At 40.6% G+C, this 26,825-nt stretch overlaps 1 protein-coding gene across 1 annotated transcript in view; it reads right to left on the bottom strand.

The window, feature by feature from the left end:
• Positions 1-3,749: 3,749 nt before the first annotated feature.
• cntn4 (contactin 4) overlaps positions 3,750-26,825 on the bottom strand; it is a 122,722-nt gene continuing 99,646 nt past the window's right edge. The window contains exons 12-22 of the mRNA XM_073468269.1: positions 15,566-15,741; positions 12,650-12,770; positions 12,012-12,170; positions 10,087-10,236; positions 9,446-9,516; positions 6,237-6,471; positions 5,819-5,934; positions 4,721-4,907; positions 4,525-4,637; positions 4,259-4,427; positions 3,750-3,841 (exon numbers count right to left, since the gene is read on the bottom strand). Of these exons, the coding sequence (XP_073324370.1) occupies positions 3,750-3,841; positions 4,259-4,427; positions 4,525-4,637; positions 4,721-4,907; positions 5,819-5,934; positions 6,237-6,471; positions 9,446-9,516; positions 10,087-10,236; positions 12,012-12,170; positions 12,650-12,770; positions 15,566-15,741 (1,589 nt within the window). The remainder of the gene's footprint in view (positions 3,842-4,258; positions 4,428-4,524; positions 4,638-4,720; positions 4,908-5,818; positions 5,935-6,236; positions 6,472-9,445; positions 9,517-10,086; positions 10,237-12,011; positions 12,171-12,649; positions 12,771-15,565; positions 15,742-26,825) is intronic.

The raw sequence follows: 26,825 nt of genomic DNA, 5'->3' as shown, positions 1-26,825 counted from the left end.
CCTGTATTAAGGACTGAAAGTGAGGATGATTAGGCATCTACTGCTTTAATTTAGACATTTTTCCTTTTCTTTCTCTTTTTTTTATTTATACAAATGCAATACTAAATGGATTGGAATAGACTTTCACAGGCCCAGTGTGTAGGATTTAGGGGGATTTATTAGCAAATATGATATTAATAATTATTTTTTCATTTGTGTATTATCAACCTGAAACTAAGAGACCTTGTGTTTTTTTTCCGTTACCTTAAAAGGAGCCTTTTATATCTGAAGAGGGAGCACATCCTCTTCCATCATGTGCAACATCTTGCACTGCTACGTTTCTACAGTAGCCCAGAATGGACAAACCAAACACTGACTATAGAGAGGGCCTCTGGCATTTGTAGCAGCCATCGAATGGGATGGTGAGATGAGATTGTTCAGTTGGTTGCAATCTGTAACCACACTGATAGATACCACTTAATCTATATATAAAGATGTATCCAGCCCCTTTAACTGGTGAATCCAGATATATCCTATCATTCAATTCAGTTGTGCAAATGCCAAAGCCAGAGGAGGAACACTCCTATATGTCAGTTGTCACATAGGTCATATGAGTATTGATGGATGGACCAACAGAGCTTGACATTGTTCTATAAATCAATAAACTTTATTAACACAGTATAAACAACAAACAGCAACAGAGGAAACCCTCATGTAGAGCGTATATGGACAGTAGAGCCAGTACATCTCAGAGGGGCTGACTGAGACAGAAGCACAGACATGGGGCTGACCATGGTTCAGAGTTCATGGTACACATACAGTATACACAAACCTATCAGATGCATGGACCTTGCGTGTTCCTAAAGCCATTCAGTCGGTTTGCAGATGGACAGAAGAGAGAGGACAAAGTACAGTCATGCTGAGCAACAGTTAGCTACAGTATGAAACAGAGTTGTTACATAAAAACCAAGTAAATCATCTCTTTAGAAAGGTTTCTTTTATATAAATGATTTGAAGTGTACAAAACAGTATATTACACATTTCTTGATGCATGATTCTGAGCAAGACCCAGTAGCCTACGGTACACTTCCCTTCAAAGTACAAACTACTTAACTGGATTACAAGCTACATACAGACTGCACTGTACCTCTGCAGCACAGCACTCCCACATGGCATCAGGAGACTATGGGAAACGGAAAAGATCAGCAGCATTGTCTTTTATTAAGAATACACACCTATAAAAATGCACCAGGCCCTCATTATATTGCCAATATCCCATGCGAAACAGCAGAGCGCCATTCAAACTAACCTTAGCAACCTCAGAATTTCAAAAAGGATGTTGGCCCCCTCAATCCTGACCGCATACAGCATCTATCAACACAGCAGCATGTAAACATCACCGCGGCTGCTTCATAGTTCTATATTTCTAATGTTTTTGATATACATATGATAAGTTAAGGCTCTTTAAGGACCTGAGGATTTTGAACATATGATGAGGCACACAGAAGGCAAAGAATAGCTTTAGACATAGGGCTAACTGAAAGAAATGAGGAGCATGAGACAGCCACAAGGGTGGTCCGGTCACCAGTGCAGTTCAATGGCCGAGGTGGAGGAACCCGGGGACGATGATCTCCAAAACAGCACGGTGCTATCTCTGGTAACAAGCTCAGTAACTATCACGTGGATGGCTTCATGGACTGCATCGACTTTTTGGGGGTTCTTGGTCACCTGGCACCAAAAACATGGCATGCTAACACATTAGCATCCACATCGTTATGGTTTGGATTTTTCTTTTTGTTTTCATGCCATATGCACACAGAAAGACTTATTGGTAATCATTCTGTCTGTCCACACTAGCTGTGAGGTGTTGTTCCATTAGCAAAATCAAGTGGTTATCTTTGTAATGCTGTAGGTTTATTGCCGGTGTATTATTGTAGCAAGAGAACTTACCTGGGACTACGTGAGTAGTACTGCACATTTGGCAAAAAACATATTACTTTGGGGATTTCATATAAAGTAGAACAGAACTTTGGAAACAGCTATTTGATTGAGCTGACTCATGTAAGAGTTTGTCCCCCATTTTAGCGAAGGGCCAGTGTGGACAGGAGGAATCATTACAATGACTCAGTGTACATATAGTATGTGAGTATTGCATTAAGACAGACTTGACAAAAATCCCAACCTATCTTTTAAGTAATTAGTGCCAGTCAGCATTATCTGATGTAGGAGGGTAACCTGAAATTAAAGGGACAGTTCACCTCGAAATCAAAAACATGTTTTATTGGTATGACCTGTAGAGCTATTTATCCATCTAGATTGGTTTTGTGTGAGTTGTGAGTTTTTGAGAGATCGGCTGTATAGATGTCAACCTTCTCTCTAATATAATGCAGCTAACTGGCTCTCGGGTTGTGGGGCTCAAACCAAAGAAAACAAAACAAAAAGACACATTTAAAAAAACTCATCATGACCCATTTATTCAAGATGATTCACAGACTTTGTTGTGAGCAGTTTCATGTAGGAACTATTTTCTTTCTCTTTATTTCTACACCCACCAACTGTATCACTGCTCAGAAGGAAGCGTGCATCTACTCATTGGCGATAGAGGTGCTCATGTTTGTGTCAGCGCAGGAAGCAAACATTAATGACATCCTCCTCAGCTGAGTTTCATGAGTGGATGTTTGCTTCCTTCTGCCTGACAATACATAAATGTGGATTATCTTGACTAACCATGATTTCTGGGAGGACACTTTACTGTTGAGTTTTTCAAATGTAATTTTTTGGCACTTTGAGCATCACGAGCCCAGCGCCATTTAGATCCATTATATCCAAGAGAAGACAGACGTTTCTATGGTCGATTTCTCCAAAACTCTGCCACTCACACCAAAACAATCCAGATGGATAAACAGCACTACAAGTGGAAGGAAAAATATTTCCTGTTCTGGAGTGAACTGTCCCTTTAACATTGTTTTTTATTCTGTATTTTCTGCTAAATTGGGCATGTTAAAAGAGCATTTCATCATTAATGAAATCCTTATCAAATTAAGCTAATGCTAAGCGGTGGTACCAGTGTGGTAAAGCATTAGCATGTAGCCTACTGTTAAGAAATAGATGTTTTTAAATGCTAATCCTCTTATTTGTAAGATGACCAATAATGACAAACACCCAACATGTCCATGCAGTCCTTAGCATGGAATATTTCTGAAATATTGCAGAGAGAGGAATGCAGAGATGTAACAGATAACAGTTAATAGATCATTCACTTGAAGAAAAGAAACTACTCTGGTCTGTAAGAACCAAAGTTACAAGTATGATCTTATTTTAGCAGACAAAAGGTGTGCTGTCAAATCACATTCTTAACCTCCAGACTGTCAAATTTGATGTTGTTTGCCATGCACTTAATTATTCGCGCCCCAGTAAGCCCAGACCGACTTCAAATCGATTAAGAAAACAAAATCTATAAAAGCTCAACATGTCATACAAAAAGATGCATATAAGACTTTTTTCTCTTTTCTCTTTTTTTTCTTATGAAAGCTGCTTTGGTAACAACATAGTCACGACATCGGTCAATCTCCTTCGCTTAGCCTGGGTGCTGATGGGGACTCCTTCCCTGTCATCTCAATGTCGCACTTTTTTCATTTTTTCGCCAGCATTTTTCCCTTCTGCCTCTAAAATCTAAATGAATGGATCTAGTTACACCAGAGTGGGCTGTGTTTGCGTTCCGCCGTGGAGCTGTCTGCACATCAGATGCAACGTCTGCTGGGAGCTGTTTGTCATAAAGATGTCCGCGCTGTGAAAGACAGTGCTATTGTACTGAGGGCTGACAGAGTGGAGACCTTGGATGCTGAGCCGACTGCGTTGGGGCCTGAAAAGGTATTGAAAAGAAAAAGGCCAGCGTTAGTGTGCTTGATGTGGTTAAAAAAAACCCACACCGACCTTTTGGCCCTTCATTTCTTTAATCATCCGTCTCTCCAGCATGCTTTAGAAATTACGATCTGAAAAACATTAATTTCCTAAAAAATGCTGGAGAGTTATTACTCGAGCAGCAGAATGAGACATTGGAAGTATTCAAAATAAATTGCTCAACTTTTCATGCGACGATTGCATTATGATGTCATGTAGAGGCCGTAATTGCACAAATGTCTCATGTAGCACATTATTTTCCCACTCTCTCTGTTCCTTTGGAGACGATGATAGACTAATCTGTTCTGCTAAGACAGCAGCAGGGGAGTGGATTATTCAGCTCAGCCATGAGGGAGCCACTAACTAGCTCTCCACTGACCTGGTATCCTTGGGATGGTGATCTGCCTGCTACTGCTGCCTTCCCCTCCCTCTCCAAACGGCTTGATCTGGATGATATAATCCTCATCAGTGGGGAGGGCGAGCTCCACAGAGGTGGTGTTGGTTTCCATGACGTTGGGGCGACTGTGGCGATTCTTTTTGTAGAGCACCTGATGACGAACGGTGCAAGTCGAGTCAAGAGTCAGAGCACGGAAGCAAAGGCAGCAAACACAATTTTCTGATAAAACCAAGCGACTGGGTGCTTACTTTGTAACCAGTGACCTCTGACTCATTCTCCAGGGCTTTGACCTGCTCCCAGTTCAATATAATCTTGGAGTTTGATGTGTTCCACATCACTTTGACCGGTGGCTGACTGGGTGCTGAGAGGAAGAAAAACACATCATTCACCTCAAACAAAAGCTGACCAGTGGGCACAGATGTTCTGATTCGATTGGACACTTACGTGGTTTTTTGGTGGTGACGTTGACAGTGGAGCTGGGAGGCCCCGTTCCTGCCGTGTTATACGCCCTCACCGAGATGTAATACGTGGTGCTGCCTTTCACCCCACGGATAATAGTGGATGTTTGATTTCCTACAGTCCTTTGCACATTGGCTGTGTCTTCCTTTTCGCTTCTACTCCAGTACCTCAGCTGAAAAGCAACAGGGCAGAACCGTGAACGCAGAAAACGCGGCGGACACCTTAAAAGCTTTCAGTTACACCCTGTCAATGAAGTGCAAAACTGGAAACAGGAAGATGTGAACCCAACTGGATGGAGGATGTGAACTGGTCTGAAAACACACGCCTTAGCAACATGTCACCTCGTGAACCTTTTGCTCACCGTGCCTCAGCTCATCAGACACGTGTCATGATTTAAGGTTTTTGTTAAAGTCTAACATGCAAAAGAGGAAAAAAAAAGGAAAACAAAGAAGAGGAAGAAAGAGAATCCTCAAAAATCCCCTTCCATCAACTTCCACTGATAACAGATTGTCTTTGTCACCCTGCTTGTCAGGGCTGAAATAGCTGGCATGCTTGACAGCACAAATATAATTTGTCTTTCCTCACAGGAACGGTTTGCTCAGGCCCTGCTCCTCTGTTGACTTTGAGTGGTCAACAATTTATAATTCTGGCACTTTATGCAATCCATGGATGAAAGCGGCGCCTTTGTTCGCATCTTGGATTTCAATAATGAGCGGCATTAAAATGGCAAGAACTAACTGAGCGCAAAGCCAGTGTCTGAAACTGCTTTGTTGTGTGTGGATTAGAAGCTAAACGTTCCGTCCCTCAGAGTATTGCATCAGTACGCTAATCAGGGTGGTTACAGTACTTAGGTAAACAACAAGAGAAACACAACTAAACCCACAAGCATGGCACTAGGCTGGACCATTATGCATGCAGCAAGCTATTATCTCCTATGCCCAAGGTGCATGAGCCTGAAACACTCATCAATAATAGAGGCAAACAAGATTTAACAGCATTAGTTGAACTGTGCTCGTGCGTGCAGAAAAACATATTTGCATCCTGTGGAGGCACATACAAACAAGGAATTTCAGTGTAGCTCACCTCGTAGCCGAGCACTCTCTTCTTGCTGGCGTTCCAGGGCAGAGCTTTCCAAGAAACTTCAATCTCGGACGCAGAGAGGCTCTTGGCACGGACCCTGGTGGGCGCTCGGCCAGGCTCTGGAGTTAATGTAAAAAGACTCTGAATGATTTTAGAAGCAACACTGAGCTTTGATGACCCCCTCAAAGTGGTCGACATCAAAACTGTTTCAAAGCGGTTTCTGTCATCCAAACAACAGAGGGAGAGAAGTATGGCGAAGACATCTGCAAGTGCTGATAGAAGAATGCTGGCTGCAAGATCACTGCTGTCTCTGTTTAGACCCTGAATGGATCTAGTCATGTACTCATGCATTAATAGTGGCTGAGCGAGTAGAGCTACTCCATAACATGACATGCTGTGTGTGACATGAGATCATACGCACCTTCCTCAGCAGAGTAGATGGTGGTAACAGGTCCAAACGGTCCCTCCCCCTCATTGTTGTAGACCCCGACCTTCACATGGAAAGGCGAGAAGGGCTGGATTGTCTCGTTTTTAAAGACGTATTTGGACACTTCAGCGGATGGAACGGCGGCCTGCATCCATCCCGTCGCCCCGTGGGGTCGAAAAGCCACAACGTAGCCGAACCCTGCTCCGTTCTGCAATTCCTCTGGAACTGGCTGCAGAGAAAGACCTTGTTTGAGCACTTGTAAACTAGAAAATACCTTATATCAATGCAATTTTGCACAAATAGACATTTTTACAGAGGGTTAAACTCTCAATTCATCCCTTAGGTAATGAATTATCTTTAAAATGCTTTTTTGACTAAAGACCTAAACCAAGAGGAATACTTTGCCTCAAATATAGCACGCTCTACACACAAGAACTATTCCTGGACACATCCATTACACAGTACAGTGCACTCAGCATGATACCATATCAGCAGCTGTTGTCCACACTGATAACATGCCTCATACATTTATAGCTGCAGACTTCATTCTAGTGGATAAAATGCACCCTCTCCACTCTCAATAGATACATGCTCAGATATAAAAGCACTTCCTCTCTCTGTTTTTACCCTGCTGGAGGCAGGTGCCTCTGGGTAATCAGACTGTGGATGTGATATCTCAACTGTGGGCCAGAATGGACAATTATGGGAATATGATATGAATTGCAATTACTTTTTATAATAACTTTTTTTTATAATGAGCATTCTTTGAATATGTTTTGGGATTTATCAAAAACTTTTGACACAATAGGTCATATTGGCTTTTAAGTTGTTACATTATGGCTTTAGCTATCTAATAAACTGCTTATTGGAAAAATGTTGTAAATATAAATGGACGGACTATTATTCATGATGTCCCACAGAGTTCATTCTGAGACCCCCGTTGTTCTTCATTTACATGACTTGATCACAGCATCTACATCTGTTGATAGTTTGTGTCTTCCAACTTTTTCTACACTTTGAACAAACTTCCTTTAAATTTTAATTAATTTCATTCTATGATATTGTGGTGCACCCCAAAAATATAGTGACCATTTTTGGTGTTTATTTAATTTAATAAGCTGAAAAGTAATTTCCTTTAATTTCTTGGGTCTAATATTTTGCCTAATAATATGGGGAACCGTCTAATTATTTTAATTTTCATGTGTGGAAAATGCCAGCAGCATACAGGTGGAACATGGGACACAGGAACTATTGCGCTCCAGGTTGTTTCGGGGGGAAACTTTTGCCCGAACCCCAGAAGCAATCTGGATGACGAACGGTTAGCGTGTGTCTTCATTGCTGCTGATCTTTATCTGTATTTTACAGGTTAGTAATTGATAAAAGAATATAAATGTCAACTTCTATAAGCTTAACTTTATGTAAGCAAGTGTTTCGAAGATATTTTGAGATAGTCTGGATACTTTATAAACCCAAGTTTCTGCCTTTGTCTCGCGGCAGGTAGACGCCGCTGCTTCACACGGTTCAGTGGCTTTTTATCACCTGTGCAGGGTCTCGCAGGCAGGTCGTTGGGGTCTACGTTTACAATGCAAAGACTTTATTTGGGCTCCTACACATGTAATAACTTCAATGAACAGTTAAGAGAAACAGAACTGTATTTATTTGTGGAAAAGGTTAAAATGATAATTTACAGTATGCAGTTATATACATTTGAAACCTTAATGTTATGTTTAGTTGGTTTTGCACTTGAAAGGATTTATATTTTCTCATGAGTGATAGTTATGTGTAAAGTAAGTGCCTAGGTCCAGAGTCACTTTAGAATAAGTGTTATTTGCTTTAAAGACAGTTAAGGATTACTGTAACTTGCACTATATTGATATAGTATCCTTGATTCACATCAAAATGTGTGAGACTATATTTGCATGCTACCTGACACGTAATATGCTCACTAGAAATCGGGGAAAGGTTAACATATTGTGAAGTAATTTGGATTTGACTCGAATAATATTGTTTTATGGACTTCATATGCACTTGAGATAAACATGGACTGAAACAGAAGCTAGCACTCAGGAAAATATGTTTTGAGTATGTTATTGAGGAATAAAGCCCCAGAAGCAATCTGATGACGAACAGTTAACGTGTGTCTTCATTGCTGCTGATCTTCATCTGTATTTTACAGACATCTATTTTGTTACTTCGGTACCAATCCTGGTACCCGTAACAATATTTATTGACAAAAACACTTGATTTAACTTTTTCTAAATGAAAAAAATGAATTAAAAAAATTGACAATTGACAAGTTTTGACAAGTCCTTGTGTCAGCTGAACAATGGTTCATTATTTATTACATTTACTTATTTTTTGAGACAAATAATAATCTTCAATTGTACTTTGTCGCCTTTTTTCTCCTTGTAACCGACATATGAACTTATCTTTTGTTTATTTTATTGTTAGTATTGTTGTTTTTTTGTGAATTGTTACATGTGCAAATAACTGAACTAAACTAAGCTTTTCCTCTACTGCCCCCATCAAGCTCAGATCTGAACACGAAACAGAAGATTTCTCATAATCTAATTGGCAGATAACCCGGGGAGTTTACCCACTTGACATTAATGACCCTCTATACAAAAGTTATGTTTAGTCCCACTACAGGTTATCCACTAAACTAGTAAGCTATATAAAAAACAACACTCCATCAGGGCTTTCATGTCAAACAAAAAATACCTCAGGAATTTTCAGGACTGAGGAAAAGTAGCAGCTTTGTTAAGCAGAACTCAGACTTTAATTGAACTCTTGCATATTGAAACATTAACAGTGGTTCTGTCAAACGTTTCACAGCAGGGACTGATGATTTCGAGCAGCCTGAATAAATATAAGCTTTTGGAGCTGAATTGATATGCGAAGGCTTTGTACGACAGAAGGAAACGAGAATGAAAGAAAGAAAGAAAGAAAGGGAAAAACAATCTGAAACAAAGTTGGGACTTCGAAGGAACCACTGGGTTTAATTATCTTATTGAAACCTCAAAAGCATTTTTCTCTCCCCTAGGGTGACAGCAGCAGTTATTGCCTCTCTGTTCTTAAAAATGAAATGCCATACATTAAGCCATTCAGCTGTTATTAATGAAACAGAGGCCCAGATCCACAGAGAATAATGACGTCTGGCTCCCTCCTCCATGGGTGACGGGGTCCTGAGCGAGCTTGCTTACCTCCCATGTGATGACTAATTCGGAGCGACTGCCACCGCCTCCACTCACATTAGCTGGTGTGACCTTCGGAGCTGGGGGAAGAAGACAGATCATCTTAGCCCTGTTGACTTCACACGACGCTGAGAAGGAACATGTAATCATTTTCCATGTTGCTATGGCAGAAGGAGGTAACTTATTGGTGACATATTTGAACTTTTAACATTCAGAAATCCTGTACGATTTCAGCAAACTTCTCATAGTCAAGTCATGTTTGCAGCCTTTTGGTGCTTTGGTGCGTGGTGCTTTTTGTACCAAAATATACCCAAGGAACAAGTCACAAATGTCACAAAAATCAAATATAACCATTGAGCTTTATCGTTGCTGTTGCTGGAGGATTTTGTTTGCTTGCTGTTTCCCTGTCTTTATGCAAAGCTAAGCTAACTGTATCATCATATCTAACAGACATGAGAGTAGTATCAATCTTCTCGACTGAATCTTGGCAAGAAAATGCACCTTCATGCCTGAACCCATCCTTTATTTCTATTCCTTTGAAGAAATGATGAAATAAGTGACATGCGTTGTGCAAGGGGTGAACTAACAAACATGAAATACATTTTTAAAAGAGGAGAAAGGACATTTTTTTCTGCTCATGCAGTACATACAGGTCCCTTTTGTCCTTGCTTGTTTAGATGGCTTGCTGGGCTCGCCAGTCCCGATGGTGTTGCTCGCCAGGACTCGAAACTCATACTCCACCCAAGGGCTCAGGTCTATTACTGTAGCTGTCAGCTGGTGGCCCCCCACCACCTCAGGAACTGGCATAAAACACACAGTGCCCCCTTCAGTATCAAGAAACTTTATGTATGTTTGTGTGTGTGTGTTTTTTCTATGTGTGTGTGTCAGCTGAACATCAGCAGCATGCTGTCCTCCAGGCTGACAGGCCTGGTAGGACTTCACCATAGGGGTAATGGGACAGGTGTAATCCCTCACAAGGACACATAATGCACAAACTCAAGTAAACAATAAACATAACAAGGGATCGGCCCAGTCGCGTCAGTCAGCGTACAAATAACACTAGATTTTCAAATTTTGTACAGTACATTTGAAATTTTAAAATTCTCCCAGCAGGTGATACGCTAATCCTCCTCATTGAGTTCTGTGGAGAGCAGATGCATCAAAATACCACACATAAAAAATGACAGGTGATGTCGTATGAAGAGTGAGGAATATCAACAAGGGTGGAAGTTGGGGTTGATGGAAGGATTAAACAAACACAGGACTCTCGCCCAGGAGACCAATGTTCATGTCCCTTGCGAAACCAAAAGTCAATGTAAGTTGAAGCACGTTTTGTATCAAACTCATGTCACATACAGTACATAATGTCATTTTTTCCTAAACCTATCCAAGTAGTTGTGTTGCCTCAGCCTCACCAAACTGTGATGCTGCGTTTATCTTCATATCAGATGCTGCTGTGATCTGGAGCCGTTTACCAATGGGAGACTACAATTAAACTTTTGGGATAAAAAATTGGATTATCTTCACTCCCGTTTATCAACCTGACTGCAGCAGCCACAGGTTACAGAGAGGAGAGGCCAAAAAGAAGAGAGAGAACCAGAGTCTCTGGTGAGTGCTGAGGTCATTGAGTGTTGACCTGAATTCAAACATACAGACACACACTACCTTGCTGTGTGCCGTTGCTCACTAGTTTACGACTAATGTACAGTAAAGTAATCCGTTTTATAGGGAAAAAAAACAACTTACGCGAGTAATGCGAATAAACGCTTATTAGTGGTGGGGTCAAACGTGCTTTGCTGGTGGTTAAACAACATTAAACAACAGTGAGTCATTCTGAATGTTAATTCAGATTTCTTAGATATTAGCTTAAATAGGAAAGAAATGGCGAATCACCTGCACGCAAAATTGGACTGGGCTGCGAGACAAACACTGACTATTAACTTGCTAATTAAATGATATCTAGCTCTCTCATAAGATATGCGATATAGCATGATGTCTATGTTGCTGGATTCACAGCAAAGCATCAAAATCGCAGTGATGCACAAAATACATATATATAAATAAAGACATCATTTCAGAATAAAAGTCATTTTCTCCTGTTGACTACAGAGGTCTGTCTACCTGCAAGGTCATAATGTAGTTCTGTTTCAAATATATGACCATGATGAGTGAAATCAATGAGGCCAGTAAAACTATCTTACATCAAAGTGTCCTTAATTCACAAAAATATCAATAGAACAAGGTATACAGTATGGGATAAATGCACATTACACCAGTCATACGTGAATGCTAAGGGTCCCATAAAGCGGATGTGGGGAAAAATTACACCGGTGCTATCACTTAACTACACTATTAAATTACAGCCTTGGCAACAAGCTTCGTCATCAAGCTGAGATCTATGTTTCAGGACTCCCAGGAGTCAGATAAAATGGCGGTCAATGGTCATGCTACAATTGGGTACCATTTGGTGCTGGGGTACAAATTACATCTCCAATATTCTCACAAGCGAGGCAGGATGAAGAGTGGCCCCCTCCATGTGATTGGAGAAGGCCACGGCTGGTTGGAGAGAGCTTACCTGTGGTGACAGCCTGCCACCCGAGGGAAAATGGTGTCCTGGCCTGGATGGTGTATGCCGTAATTGGACTGTGATTATCAGGACCAGGCCTCCAGGACAGAGAGGCTGTGGTATCAGTGATTTCTTCTACATGGATGCTGGTGGGGGGCCCCGGGGGACCTGATAGATGGCATAACCAGGCAGGAAAGGGGAAGAGAAAGATAGAGATAGAGAGGCAGACGGAAGAAGGAGCAAGAGGGAGGGAGGAAATGTAAATCAGGAAGAGATGGAAAGATGGTGGAGAGAGTGGTGGTGGTTTTAGCACCTGGGGCTACTGTAGTGGAGTCAGTTCACTGTGAAACCTCTGGGAACTATTTGGTCTAATTAGACAGTAAATTTCCTTTAAACCTTGAAGAGCGAAATTTCTATTTGCCTTCCTTTTCAGTCTATCCTTTTATTTCTTCATCAGTGAGGCACAGTAAACATTAATCACAAAAAAAACTCCTTACTTCTTCAGCAGTAGATGGATAATGAATCATTTAAATGTTTTCAAACCTTAAAGACACTGCTAAGCTCGAGGATGTGGTCAGCAAGCCTTGTAAATTAAACTATTCTCAGTGTAAGCAAAGACAGAGTGAACGTCCACAGTTATGTCTTACCTCTGACAACCAAGTCAACAGCTATGGAAATGCTGTCCACCTTCGTCTGCACGGCGCACGTGTACTTCCCCGCGTGCCTCAGCTGGATATTCCGAATCATAATGTCTCCTGCCGAATGCTGCTGTCGTTCAACACATGCACAATCACACACACACGCACAGAGTTCCATAAGCAACATGGTAAGCCTCCAGCTATTGTAATTCAGGAACAATACCGACTTTTCCAGCCATATGGGAACAAAACCAGGAAGCTCATTCTCATGTATGTGTATCTTGAATAATAAATCCATGATTCTTCATGCAGCCTTTCCCTCTACATTCTAACAAAGGACACAGAAAAACATCTCTCTGTTGAGCACACATGCTCTTATTTTATCAGAATAATGACAGAAATGTAATCGCTCAAATAGCTCGATTTTGATGGTATAGAGCACTTCAGGTTTTAAGGAGCATCCTAATGGCTAGACTACTTCTTTAAGGGAGGCTTTCATTCCATCTCTAATTGCAAATCTCACGCCTAAATAATCATTTCATTAGAGCAGAGCAGGTTCTCTAATAGTGAGGCAGTAAGAATATGGAGTGGCTGGTAGCCTGATCAATGTAAGTGTGCTTGCATTTCAATTTATTAGGGAGAGGAGACTGTAAATAATACAGGAAGCCCCTAAATCATGGAAGAAACAGGAAAGACACCTCACTGCTGTATTTTTTTCTTCATGCCTGCAGTTTTTAAAGGAGTATTGATTTTTATTTTATTTATTTTTTTAGGGAAAAATAAGCCTGCGTATCACATGCTTAGATGTAAGCTGAAAACCTTTTAAAGTGTACAGCGTCTGACTGAGACTGGTTGCAGGGTGTGTATGTAAATTTCATTTTAAAATAAACCACAGGCAGCAATTTTCTGGCCATAAATAATACACTTGATACAAACATTCCCTCTGCACTGCGGCGGAATTTATTATGACCCTGCTAAAAGAGGAAGGAGTATAATATTGATGTACCAATGAATCTTCAGAGTCACCTCTTGACCTTTATTCAGTGAAATCTCTGAAGGGGTCGGAAAATAAATCAATGTCTTTTGTGTTGCAGAAGAGCACAGTCGCACTAATAAAATAGGCATTCTTCAGCACAGCATAATAAGGTTTGTTTCTCAGTTATTCATTGTATATTTCAGGTCATCCAAAAAAAAAAAAAAATAATAGAGCTGCAACTTACAGGGCAATTAAATTAATCGCCAACTATTTTGATAATTAATCTGTCTGAGTAATTTTTCAGGGAAAAAAAGAGTGGAAATTCTCTGATTCCAGCCTCTTAAATGTGAATATCTTCTGGTTTCTTTGCTCATCTATTTTATAGACCATGTAACTAATCCATCAATCTGGAATATAAATTGACAGATTAATCAACAATGAAAATAATCGTTTATGAAAAAAAACAAAAAAAACATTAGGTGTTCTATGAATTGCAACAGTAATGTGTGAAAAATGCTCAATATCCAAAGAGGCAAAACTGTAAGCTCAGAATGTGCAGAATTAGAGAATAGCATGCAGTGATCTGGTCAGAGCCCTGGATTTCTATAAGTGGTGGATAGTTTTTGACAGACACTGATGAAGAAGAAACCTGTTTAAAAGCTCTATTTTGGTAAACAGTTTGACGTGCATTTAGAGCTTCAGTGTGGCACTTTAAATCTTTGCATGTTGATGGCACTGCTGTGAGCGAGCCTGTGTGCTTTAAAGTCTCTGTAATTGTTATCACAGTCTCTTGGTAGGTCTGACAGATGTCTGGTGGTTTGTATTATAAAGATTTTTGGAAATGTGAGGATGAGTGGTTCATACAAATGTATGTCTTAAAGGTGCAATCTATAGGATTTAATAGCATTTAGCAGTGAGGTTGCATAGAACACCAAACAATATGCCCCTCGTCTCATCCATACTGATCCATACAAATAAGAGGGAGATTTCCAGGGGTATCAGCAAATGTAATACCCTCATAGCACCCACCACAATATAACCCTACACCAAAGGTTAATAGAATAAATACAAGAATGTGAAAGTAAAATAACTTGTAATCTTACATTTAAGGCTGACAATACAATTAATTTAAAAAAAGTAATTAAAGTCAACATCTAACATCTACATCACTGTAAGCACCAAATGGAGTGAAATTTGGAAGCGTATCTATTCTTGGGGTCTGTTTGATTCTTTTTCATCACAACCTGAGCAGAGCAGAAGTATTGAGCCAGCACATGTCAAGCAGGGTTGTTTGTTTGTGCGTGCTCACCTCCGCCTCTGGTTGGGTTGCCAGGTAACATGACACATATCTCATACGGAAACGGAGAAACACTTACTTTATTTGTATCACTATAAGAATCGGAAGAAAGTACCAGTTGGGTGCGAAATGGGAGAAAAGTTTCAAAACAGGAGACTCCCAGGAAGACCTGGACTGTTGGCATGGTCTCAGCCTCCCTACACTGGCTGCTAAAAACACAAAAACCTTGTAAGGCCCTCTATAGAGCCGGTGTTTCTGGGTCTGTTCTGGGCTAATGTGGAAACATGGCGGTGCAACTTGGTGGGCACTACAATTCTTAATTCCAGGTGATTTTACACTAATGAAAACACAATGATGAATATTATGTTCTATTTCCCCCAATAGATAAATCCTCCACACTGGACCTTTGACAGTATTTTCATGTGGATTTCAGCAAGTCTTTATTTCTAAATAGTGAAAATGTTCATGTACTGTATAAGCTATCCTGACATTGTGCCAGCTTGATTTCTAATCCCCTGCTGCATGTGTATCCTCAATTGTTTGTAAATGGGAAACCCATCTTTGCAGTTCCCACAACATGACAGTCTGTTTAAAAATCAGAGACCTGACAGCCTAACAGGTTTTGCGAAACATCGAGGGATTATGGACTTACGCCTCCCACTTTCTCAAAAAATCCACCATGGCTCCCGAAGTGGATGAGCTGCTCGTTGAAGAACCAGGTGAACTTGAGCTCCAGAGACGGGTCGTGGCTCACTTGACAGGGCAGGACCACACTCTCCCCGACGGTGACGTCCAGCGTGGACGGCAAGGTGGTGATGATGGTCGGCTCTGAAACACACATCCATATAAGTTTGATCAAACACAGTGTTCAGCTCCCCTTTCCCAGGCATCATAATTCAGCACAGGACGTGGCTTTGCAAAAAGCCAAGCCCTTCCATCATCCTTATGGATATGTCAGACTCAGTTAATAGAAGGATATATGGGACAGAGCACATAGCAAACTAGGGCGCACAGCTACAATAACTGGTATTAGTTTCGGCCTGAGCCCGTCTCTGTGGGGACTCGCAGACGTGGCTCTCCTGCATCCTGAGTCGCCTCCATGTGTCACTGCCAGCTCAGCCTTCAGCCTGGAACTCCCCCCTCGATCAGCCCTGAAATTCCCAAACCACACTGCTAGGAAAACAGTAAACAGCAGTGAGCACTTCTTCCAGTCGTCACTACTCTCTTTTCAAGCCTGCAGTGCATTACAATGGCATCACAAGGGAATAAGGCAAGCGTCCCCTATCTGCACTTGTGTGTAAGCTGCGGAGAAGTGCGGGCGGAAGGACATGAGAGAGGCGAGATGAGAGGGAGAGGCTTTGTTCTGCGAGTGTACAACACCTGTCTCCCTCTTGGGGGTGCTGTGATTACTCGGTTGAAATTGCCACTCTGAGCACACAGACTAAATTAACCATGGCAAATGATCCCTGGACAGGCATGGATTCATGTGGAAAGTGCCGGCAGTGCAGTCTTCATCCAGAGTGAATTCGATACTTTCATTGTATTGGCCCCGACACACACACACACACACACACACACACACACAACCACACGCTTCGAATGTGATTTATCTGGTCGTTTTCTGATATCAGGCCAGAATGCTATCAGCTGGTAGGTTTTGTCATAAACACAATGAAAGTGTGTGTGAGAGGCCCACTGCTCTATAGCTGGGGCTAAATGGTGAACGATGGCGGTGCAGTAAAAATGTCGTAACGTAACACACAGGGGGTATTCAGGGGTCTGTCGACTCTGTCTCCTGTGTTTCAAAAGGCCGGCTACACATTGTGGAACAATGCAGGAAGGAAAAAAGAAGAACTGAAAACTTTAAAGGATAAGAAAGAAAGTGTCAGCGCTGTTTTGCAGTGGTTTTCATTGCGAGAGAGTTACTCCAAATGATGTGAGGAGAAGGAAATAGGAGCAAACAAAAGGCTCAGGAAGGATCTGCAGGGAAATGCAGTCAAAAATATTCCCTTCCCCATCTCTGCAACACGGAAACATACTACAAAGATTTATTTCCTTTACTATTTCTTCCCCCGACATGACCTCCTCTCCTTGTGGTGTGTGCTGCCTGGTCTCTTATGGCCTCCAGGGACTCACTGGGACAATGACGGTGGGAATATGCTCCCTTATTACCCTCCTCTGTCATCATATGTGACAGATTACGGACAACCAAGGTTGGTTACACAACCACACACTGGGCTCTTGCACATAATTTGATTGATTTCTATGTTGTATAATGCCTTGCTACCTACTACCGCTGTAAATGAGGGGATGGTAAGCTGCTCACTTAGCGGGGTCAATCTGAGACAAGGCAGAGAGCACCTTAATGTGCTGAGACCGACAGACTGAGCGGCAACTCAAGAAGTGCAGCTGAGGTGGGTCAAAGCACTGTTGACATGTTTCAGTTTGTACATAAGAGGTAGAAAATTCCAGTGTCTCTTCATTGTCACCTGTTGCTACATGTCACAGTGTTTAGCAAGAATAAGTGACAATGAATTAATGAAACACCAACTATAAATAAATATATTTTCACATCATTTTCTTGCAAGGGTTAAGTATACAAGGTGTGATTTCTCCAACATTGTACAATAATTCAGTAGGCCATAAATTCCACTTGTCCTGTACTGGACCAATGTTTGATTCAGGAAAACTATTTTAAAAACCTTATCAATAAATTGGCTGTATTTGGTGGCTGTGACAGAACTGTATGATCAATCATTTTGAACCAATTTACTTACAACCTGTCCACAAAAACATTTTAAAAACAACAACATCCTTAAACAGGATTTGTCATCATAGGAATCCTTTCAATCACACATTTTTGTCATGTTTTGACATATACCAAATTCTGATTTTGCTGTTGACAAGACTTTGAGTCTGCATGTTTAATATGACAGAATTGATTTCTTGTCAATGTCTTTCCAAACTGTTTTCTGACCGCTTATCATGAAGGCCTGGTTTTGGCAACCAAAAACTAATTTAAGGTAAGAAAAACATAGAAATACACACAATTTTACAATGCAGTACTATACAATATGATAAAATATGATAAGATGCCAAACAAAATGATATGATACGATGGAATACGATGCATATGCTGCCATACAATACGATATGATGCAATTTGATACGATGCGATATGATACAAAACAACACGATACAATATGAAACAATACAACACAAAACAATACGATACTCTGTAATATATATGTGAACAATTCGATGCATACGCTGCCATACAATATGATATGATACAAAATAATAGGATACGATGCAATACGATGTGATGCAACAGATGCGATATGGTACAATACAAAGCAATATAATACAATGTGATATAATATGATACGATACAACTTCACTGTCAGTTTACCCTGAAATTCATTCTGGATCACATAATGCCTAAATGTACAAAGCGCTTAAAAGGGTCGTGACCATAATCACATAATATCCTCAAGATTCAGATCTTAGTTAGCAGCATGCTGATTTTGGTTGAGCAACAAGATTGACTAATGTATGACAAAAATGTAAAATGGAGAGACTTTAAATCGAGTATTGGAAGACAGAAGCTGGCATTCTCCAGGACATGGGAGGGGTCAGAAGAGATACTGATAGCAAGTCTGAGCATGCTCTTGTTGTGGGCTGCTTGACAGGTTGGCCAATAACTGGGAGTTGATTACATAATTTAGTTCTAATTTCACAGATAGGCTTTTGGTTCCAAAATATCAGAATATTTTTTCCAAGATGCTTTGCTGTAGGAATTATTTAATTTGGTACAATAAATGGTAAGTCTGTAGTCCAGTCTACAGACCACTCAAAGCTCTATACAACAGTTGTCACATTGATACACTGATGGCAGAGGCTGCCATGCAAGGTGCGAACTGCTCATCAGGACCATTTTGGGGTTCAGAATCTTGTTCAAGGATACTTTGACATGAAGATGGGGGAGCCAGCGACGTTCCCCTTAACTAGTCGACCCGCTCTACCTCCTGAGCTAAAGCTGCCCCCAGACACAGATAGTGACAGTGTTCAATTAGTTCACTTTCAAACAAGTGTTTCCAGTTAAATACTTGCCTAACCTGAGAAGACAGCTGAACAAGGAAAAGTACATAATTTAACCCTAGACTAAACTACCATCATGACTGCAAGAGTACACATAAACATGATCTTAAACATTTAAACACAGCCATTGTGAGAGTCTCCATGATTGCTGCATTCAAGACAAGTGGCATTTAAATGAAAAACATAAAAAAAGAAATAAAAAAAACAAAAAACAATGTAAGGTCTGCGAGAGCTTTTTAAGCTGAAGACCCCCAACTCTGCTTAATGATTAAAAGAATGAGAAACTGATGAATATTTTATAATTTAAGCAACATCACAGCAGTTGGAGTACTAACCTTAAACAGCAACAACAATCACAGCACTACATGGCATTGTAAGGCAAAGGAGGTGTGGGAGCCAAACAGATGACTTACTGACACTGGTTCACAGTGGGAACTCTCACAGAAGCTGTGTAACAATAACATATGGTTGGGCAGAAAACAGAGCGAGCTAACGGTTACCAAATGACTCCCTGCTCCTCTCCGAGGCGTACTGACATGCCTCACATGGCCAGTTTCACCAGTCTTCCCACAAACAGCGGCCATCATGAATAATGCTCCCTCCCATGGAGAATCCCTCCCAGCTTTGATGGTCTGAAGCTGTAATGTGTTAGCCTATATTCTCCCTGTGTGTGTGTATATATATATATATATATATATATATACACACACACACACACCTTAGTTTTTGCACAAGGTGAGTGATGTGAGCTTGAATAATGCAAAAAGGAGGTTGTTGAAGGGTCGCGGGTCACGTGATGTGGGGATTTGAAAACAAATTTAGCAGAACAAAACCTCAGCCTCACCCTCAAAATGGGATTCACACAGATGATCCCAAGACATGCAGGTTCGGGAAAAACACAAACATGTAAAGAAAAAGGTTTTTCACTGGCTGGCCTTTACTATAAAGGCTGCGCAAGATGTGATGATGCATGTCGGGCTAAGGTACATACCATATATTTGAAAATGGAAATCACGCGAATCCTTTCAGAACTCAGTCTCTCGGGTCATTTTGGAATAAAACTGTTGTGACCGTTATAAAAGGAGATCATTCCGATCTCATTTTTTCCTCTCCTTGCTTTTCAAATTAACAAACCAAGACGAACACTTTCATCAGCACAGCACAGACTCCTGTACACTTTTCTGAATGCAACTCATTTTCCAAAGCAGAAAACAAAGGTCTCTCAAGGACGAACTTCAATTGCAGGGAAACCTTTTGTACATCTTTCAACAGATACATACAAGATTCTCTGAATACTGTATTTGTAGGCTGTGCAGTATCACATCTGTAGCAACCTGCTGGTGATCACTGACAGATGGCTGCTCATTATTTTTCTATATGGCTGTCAGGAGTAACACGTCGCATTTATTTCACATAGGACCTCCCAGAGTTCAGCATAAATCTGGGATGATTTCAGGTCTATTATTTCTATTCAGCTGGACATAGGGGCAGTATGAAAAGTGATCGGGTGACTTATCGTCTACCTTAGATCTCCAAAACTAAAAAATGACAAAGCTATGATCATTAAGCTAGGCTAAGTCTGACATTTATGTAACAATCCAACATTCGCACTCACTGTGAAGTGACTGGCCAGGTGTGTGAAGGTGAGAAAGAAAACTAGTGGCTCTGTGAGGCTTTCTAAATGCAAAAGCATGCAAACAACATACTGCCTTTTAGCTGGTATGATGTTTACCATCCTCACCTTCTTGCTTTAGCTTGTTAACATGCTTACATTTGCTTATAAGCACTAAACACAAAGCACGGCAGAGGCTGATGGGAATGGTAGTGGCTTTGCGGGCATTTGGTCATAAACTAAAATATCGAGTAAAATTACAATTTGGACCTCATGATGGTGTTAGAGGAAAAGTTGACAGCTAACATCAGCGATAGAAATTCATTCTAAGGGGAACGTAAATGTCCGTACTTAATTTAATGGCTATCCATTGTTGTTGAGGCATTTCATTAAAAGCCACGTATGTGAACCACATCGTGGCGCTAGGGGAGAGTCACAAAAGTCAGTCAGATTCATCCACTCATGGTTGGAGCCTAATTCATTCCCATGAAAGCTGCTCACCAACCAGTGAAGCCAATAAAGTTTGACATCCGGATATTAAATTCCCCAAATATTCTGCATTGCTTCCACATTCTGCAGCACACTAGAGGAGGCCGAGCCAGCTGACTGTTGGTTCAGTCGGATACAATTGGTCAATCTTGCGGCTCTATTTCCTAATGTTCTGAATGGATCAATTTCTGATGTGAAATTAGTCTTTTCACAGAAAAATAAAGTGGTCTACCTCGCAATTTTAAAGAAAGTGAGAAAGAAAAAATAAATCAGGGATCCGTCCCTTTATCTGGATCCACATCAAAAGTAATGGTGTCTATTCTGGGCCGAGACCAATCCTCCATCCATGTTGCGTAGAGATCTGTTCAGTAGTTTTTGTATAATCCTGCTGACAAACCAACCAACTAATCAACAAACGGACAGCAAAACATAACCTCCTTGGCAGAAGGTAGTTATCCACTGTTTTATAGCCGCTTCATTCACAATGTAAGCTAATGAAAAAAAATCCCTAATGGGCCTCTGGACATCACAGGATGTAATTACACAGTTTGGCCACTATATAACATTGGCCTCAAACACTGGTACTCTTCCTGGAGTCCCAAATTCACTTCGCTGTTCTGTTAGCATGGCTAAAGTGTCAAGTATCTTAAATGCAAGTGGAAATACAGATAACATGACACAATACAGCACTGGTCTCATTCCCAGGACATCAATTACCAAAGTTTTTCCCTGCCCCTTCTGCATCTTAAACAGCATGATCTTCACCCAGGAGACCAAATGTCAAAGATCTTTTACTAAACCTTTTTAATTTTTGAGCCTGAACCTCACCAAACTGCAACGGTTTTCCAACATTAACCATGTGTTAGAAAGGCTTACTGGTGCTTTGTGCATCCCACACAGATGCTAAAAGGTACCTTGTGGGTGTAAGACGCCGAGGGGCGTGACAAAGCAGCACTGGTATTTGTCAACCTGGGAAAACCTGAGAATGTGTGGTACAATAACCACTTACTTCATTTTTACTTACAAACACCCCCTTCAAAGCAAGTTGTTGCAGTGAGGTGTCACAAGATAAATTGCCTGCAGGTTTTGCAGAGGCAGACAGAAGTGAACACAGTGTGATCTCAGAAGTTTTGACTTCACTGACCATCTGTAATGATCGGAGGCAACCCTAATTGCAACGGCTCATCTCCAGTGTAATCAAAATTCAGGGAGCACATCTATAATCAAGTGCAATTAATCTGCTAATATCCCCCCAGTGTTGGAATAATGGGGACATTAACAGGGCTCATCTGTTGTGACTGCTCCTCTGTGGCTGTTTGCTAGGTGGCTTATTCACAGCGGGAGACACCAAATGCTTTTTGACAGGTATTTTTCTGCATTCATATCACCAAAGTCAATTTGAATAAACTACTGTCATCTCCCATAAGGGCTGCTCCTGCAACACAAATTTCCCCCTGCTAAACAGGTCTCCAATCCTCAATGAAATAGTGCATGTAAATTACCCCATCCCATTTTCCAAACAATATCGATTGTGACAGAAAGGCACAAGATCATATACAGGAACATTTGTACATCAGCTGCAGAAAACAGATTTAACATATGATGATGGAAGGGAAGCGAGTGAGAGAGGGTGTCAAATAAAACCCATATTCCCTTTCAGAAGAATAATAAGTGGATGAAGGCGCCGTCTATTTATGCTGAGAAGACATACGCGGGTGTGTTGCTTTGCAGCTTGATTGGAAAATCACATATAGGCCATCAACCTGAACCTACAGCGCGAGCGGCAGGTCCCCCCGCACACACTGATCGGCTGGGGGGTTCTGTACCATTTTCATTTCACAGTGTGAGATAAATGGGTAGAAAAGGAGAGCGTAGAGTGTGACTGGCAGAGTGAAGCGATGCTGTGCTTTTCATTATGCCTTGAAGTCGAGCTCTGTGCTTAAAATTTCACAGCAATTAACATGATCATGTGCCAAAATACAAATACACTGACATTTTACACTGGTAATTTCTTCACTTCAATTGTGCAAAGGTTACCGATTACTTTAGAATAGGCAGAGTCGTCAATGGGAGGCAGAGTGAGGCATCAGCATAAATCAGCAGCAAGGTGCACTCGAAGCTCTCCCGCATCCTTGACTGCTGCTGACTTTCAGGCATTCATAATATATGAAATCTGTCTTTTATAATTCAACAGAAAAAGGAAACATGCCTTGATAGTGATTTACAGAAGCGAGAGCTGGTCTAAAGTTTTTAAAAATTCCATTATGATATTATGTGATGTGCCTTCTGGTAAAAAGGGAATTACTGTAGATACAGTCCAGGACATTCCTCTTGCTGTTATATATGCATTGTACTGTATTATTGGCATTAATCAATGGTTCATTAAGTATTCAATTCAGGTTTCTATAGAAACTGACTGGGAAATCCATCCAACTGATTTTATTAGCAGACTGCTGTGCTGTTGACACTGCATTGCAAAGGATTTTACAGATTGCTAACTTGTAGAAGAAAGACAATTAAATGGATTTAAGCTTTGAGCAAAAATCATAGACCACAGAGGAAGAAGGAGAAGCTCAGGCTCCAAGACAGAAAAATGATTTAACTTGAGAGAGGGTTGGAAAACATACAGCGCTTCTAAACATACATCCTGGGGAATTGGAAGGATTTTGGCACCACTTCATTACTTTATTAACAGGTGAAAGGTCTCTTAAACGCCAACACAGGCAGTGTGCGCTGCTTGTTTACATGAGGTTATGCTGAACAGTTTTGTCTCTGGTGAATAAATAAATGTTCTGAGTGAATTTTCCGAGCACAACATTGCACACGCAGTTTGATTTAACATCTCTGAAAATGCTGCTCGTCGTGAAACTGATGAAATGCAATGGCAACTGCCTGATTTGTCTAAAAGATTAGATGTGACTTTATATTGCAATATACATGTAAATCTATACCAAACCGCCTGAAATATGAGGCATGAACTTTTCTCCATAAAGGAGAGGCCAATATAGGCTACTGAAGAGCAATAATATAAATCTACACAAGTCAAGGTAGAAGAAACAACAATGTCACAAATGGATTGAGCAGCCTCTGTGAGAAGGGGGTCGCAGAGAGGGTATAGTTCACTGAATATGTCAGCAAATTCCCCAGAAACTAGAGGAGGTGAGAACACTCTCCCCTGTGGACAGAAAAACAGCAGTGTGCACAGATTAAAGCCACACGATGCACATCAATTTAAACCCAGCTCGCATTCATTTTAAAAGAAGGCAAGGCGCATTTCATGCACAAAGGCAATCCGCAGTGATTTACATAATATATTAAAACCTAAAAAATAGAAAGTAAAAGAAAATAAAAAACATGAAAATGCAAATTAAAAGAACAGAAAGCTTTTTAAAGGTAATCAAAATGTTAAGAACAGAAATATAAATAAGGTTTTGTTGATGAAAATTGTTGGTGATGAGGTGCAGTCAAAGGCAGCTCAAAACACACAAAGTTTTTAACACAGATTTAAAGGTGGTCAAAATTGGTGCAAGTCTATTAACCTCTGAAAGTTTTGCTGCAGCTCCGGTGCACAGTAACTTAATGCAGCTCCTCCATATTTTGTTTGCACTCTGGGAACAGTTAACAGCCCTCTACCTGATGACCTGAGAAGCTGAGAGAGTTCATACAAGACAGTCGGAGGAGTATTTTGGTCCTAGGAAATTGAGCGATTTATAGACAAGCAGCAGCACCTTAAACCCCTTCACTAAAACACTGAAAAATACAATGCAGAGACCTGATAACTGGTTTGTTGTGTTCAATTTTCCTTGTCTTCTGAATGAGCCCAGAGAAAACCATTATAGTAATCTAACAAGCTGAAAATCAAAGAGTGGTAGGTTCAGCCTTGACATGAATCCTCTGATTCTTGCTTGTTATTGTTTTTTAAGATTGTAGAATGCAGACTTTGAAATTGATCTGACATGCCTGACTCAGTAATTAAATACGGACTTGGTTTTGTTTTAACAAACTTACAGCCTTCCTTTGTTAGTGCCAAACACAGTTATCTCATTTTTGTCTGACTAAAGCTGGAAAAAGGCTCATCCAATGATTTATTTTCTCCATTCCTCTGCAGAGGGACTCTTTGCAACTGTAGCTGCTTGGTGACGGAGCAAAATTGTAAATTTGGATGTTGTCAGTATAAATATAATATATAATATAATAGTTGATGTCATTTTTTCATATATTATGGCCTAATGGAAGCATGTAAATGTTAAATAGAAGAGGTCCAAGGATTGAGTCCTGGGGAATGCCACACATCATGTTGGGCAGCTCTGATGCATTACTGAGACAAAATAGTTCTGAAGAGATGACTCGAACCACATTAGCACTAAGAACTGAGAGCCCAACACAACGTTTCCAATACAGTATTAGTGAAAGGTAAACTACGTCAAAAGCAGCACTTATATCTAATAAGACTAGAAATGAAATCTCCCAGAAATCAGTTTTTAATGAATATCATAGAGAACCTTTATGAGAGCTGTCTCAGTACCGAGGTGGGGCTGAAATCAAAGTAATCATTTGGAGGTTATTAACAAAGTTTGACATTGGTCTGTACTGTAGTTGGTAACAACAGATGTATCTAGATTACTTGCTTTTAGGAGAGGCTTGATGACTGCAGTTTACAAGACTTTAGTAAAATAATCTGATGACAGAGAGCTAATGACTGCTGAATGCATTTTTAAAGAAGCTTGTTGGTAGAACATCAAGACAGAAGGTGTGTGGCTTGAGACGCTGCACAACTTTCAACCATAGTCCTTTAGTTTGATTGTAGTGTTGGTTTTGGCATGGCACTGAATGTTTGATGGCTGGTCTAATGCCTTTGAGTTTTTACGGCCAGCCTATCCACAATACCTCATTATTCGTATTGTTGCTGATGATGTTTGAGAAAAATAATTTCCTTGACCTTTTCATTTCTGAATTGTAAATGTTTGTCTTGAAATATGTCAAAGTGAGTCTAAATTTTTATTTGTCACCGTCTGTACTCCCATTCCATTTTCTCGGTCATTATTTGATTCTCAATTTCATAATCAAAATGCTGTAAAAGACAGACCACAAAGGACAAAGAGAGCGTAGGCAATCCAGAGATAGCTTTCATGAAAAGGGCACCAGTACTCTAAACAGTGTACCTCTTTTAAGGAGTAATATACAAGAAGAAAATGCTTGAATGTTCAAAAAACACATTATTTTTCTCATACTCTCTATTGCTGCAGCACCTCTATTCACCATCTATCTGAATGCTCTGTTTTAGTGTCTGTCCCCTCACAAAAAAGCCCAGTCTACGTTGTTTGGTCAGCTCTTGCAGGCCTCAGCAGGCACTGCTCACCACATTTCTGCACCAGCTCTGCAACCAAGGAGGTGCTGGGGGCATGGCTATGGGTGGTGAATGTATAGTTGTGACATCAAAACCTTACAGAAGTCCTAACTGCTCGTTTGAAGGCACAGTTTCTAAATACGGGCTGTTTGTAGTATTTTATGATCAAACTGACAAGGAATCTCACTTTCTATAATATGGGACCTTTAACAACCTGAGTGATATACAGAACAAGTGCGTGTCCTGAACTGTGGGTGAGCCCATCCAAAAGCTGAGTCAATCCGAATGTGTCCAAAATGGGAAAAGAAGTTCTTCCACCATGTTGTGATATATGATAAGTCACAGCAGCAGAGCAGAAACAAA

Source organism: Pagrus major, chromosome 6, assembly GCF_040436345.1.
Source record: "Pagrus major chromosome 6, Pma_NU_1.0".
NCBI lineage: Eukaryota > Metazoa > Chordata > Actinopteri > Spariformes > Sparidae > Pagrus > Pagrus major.
This window is presented reverse-complemented; position numbering and strand designations above follow the sequence as displayed.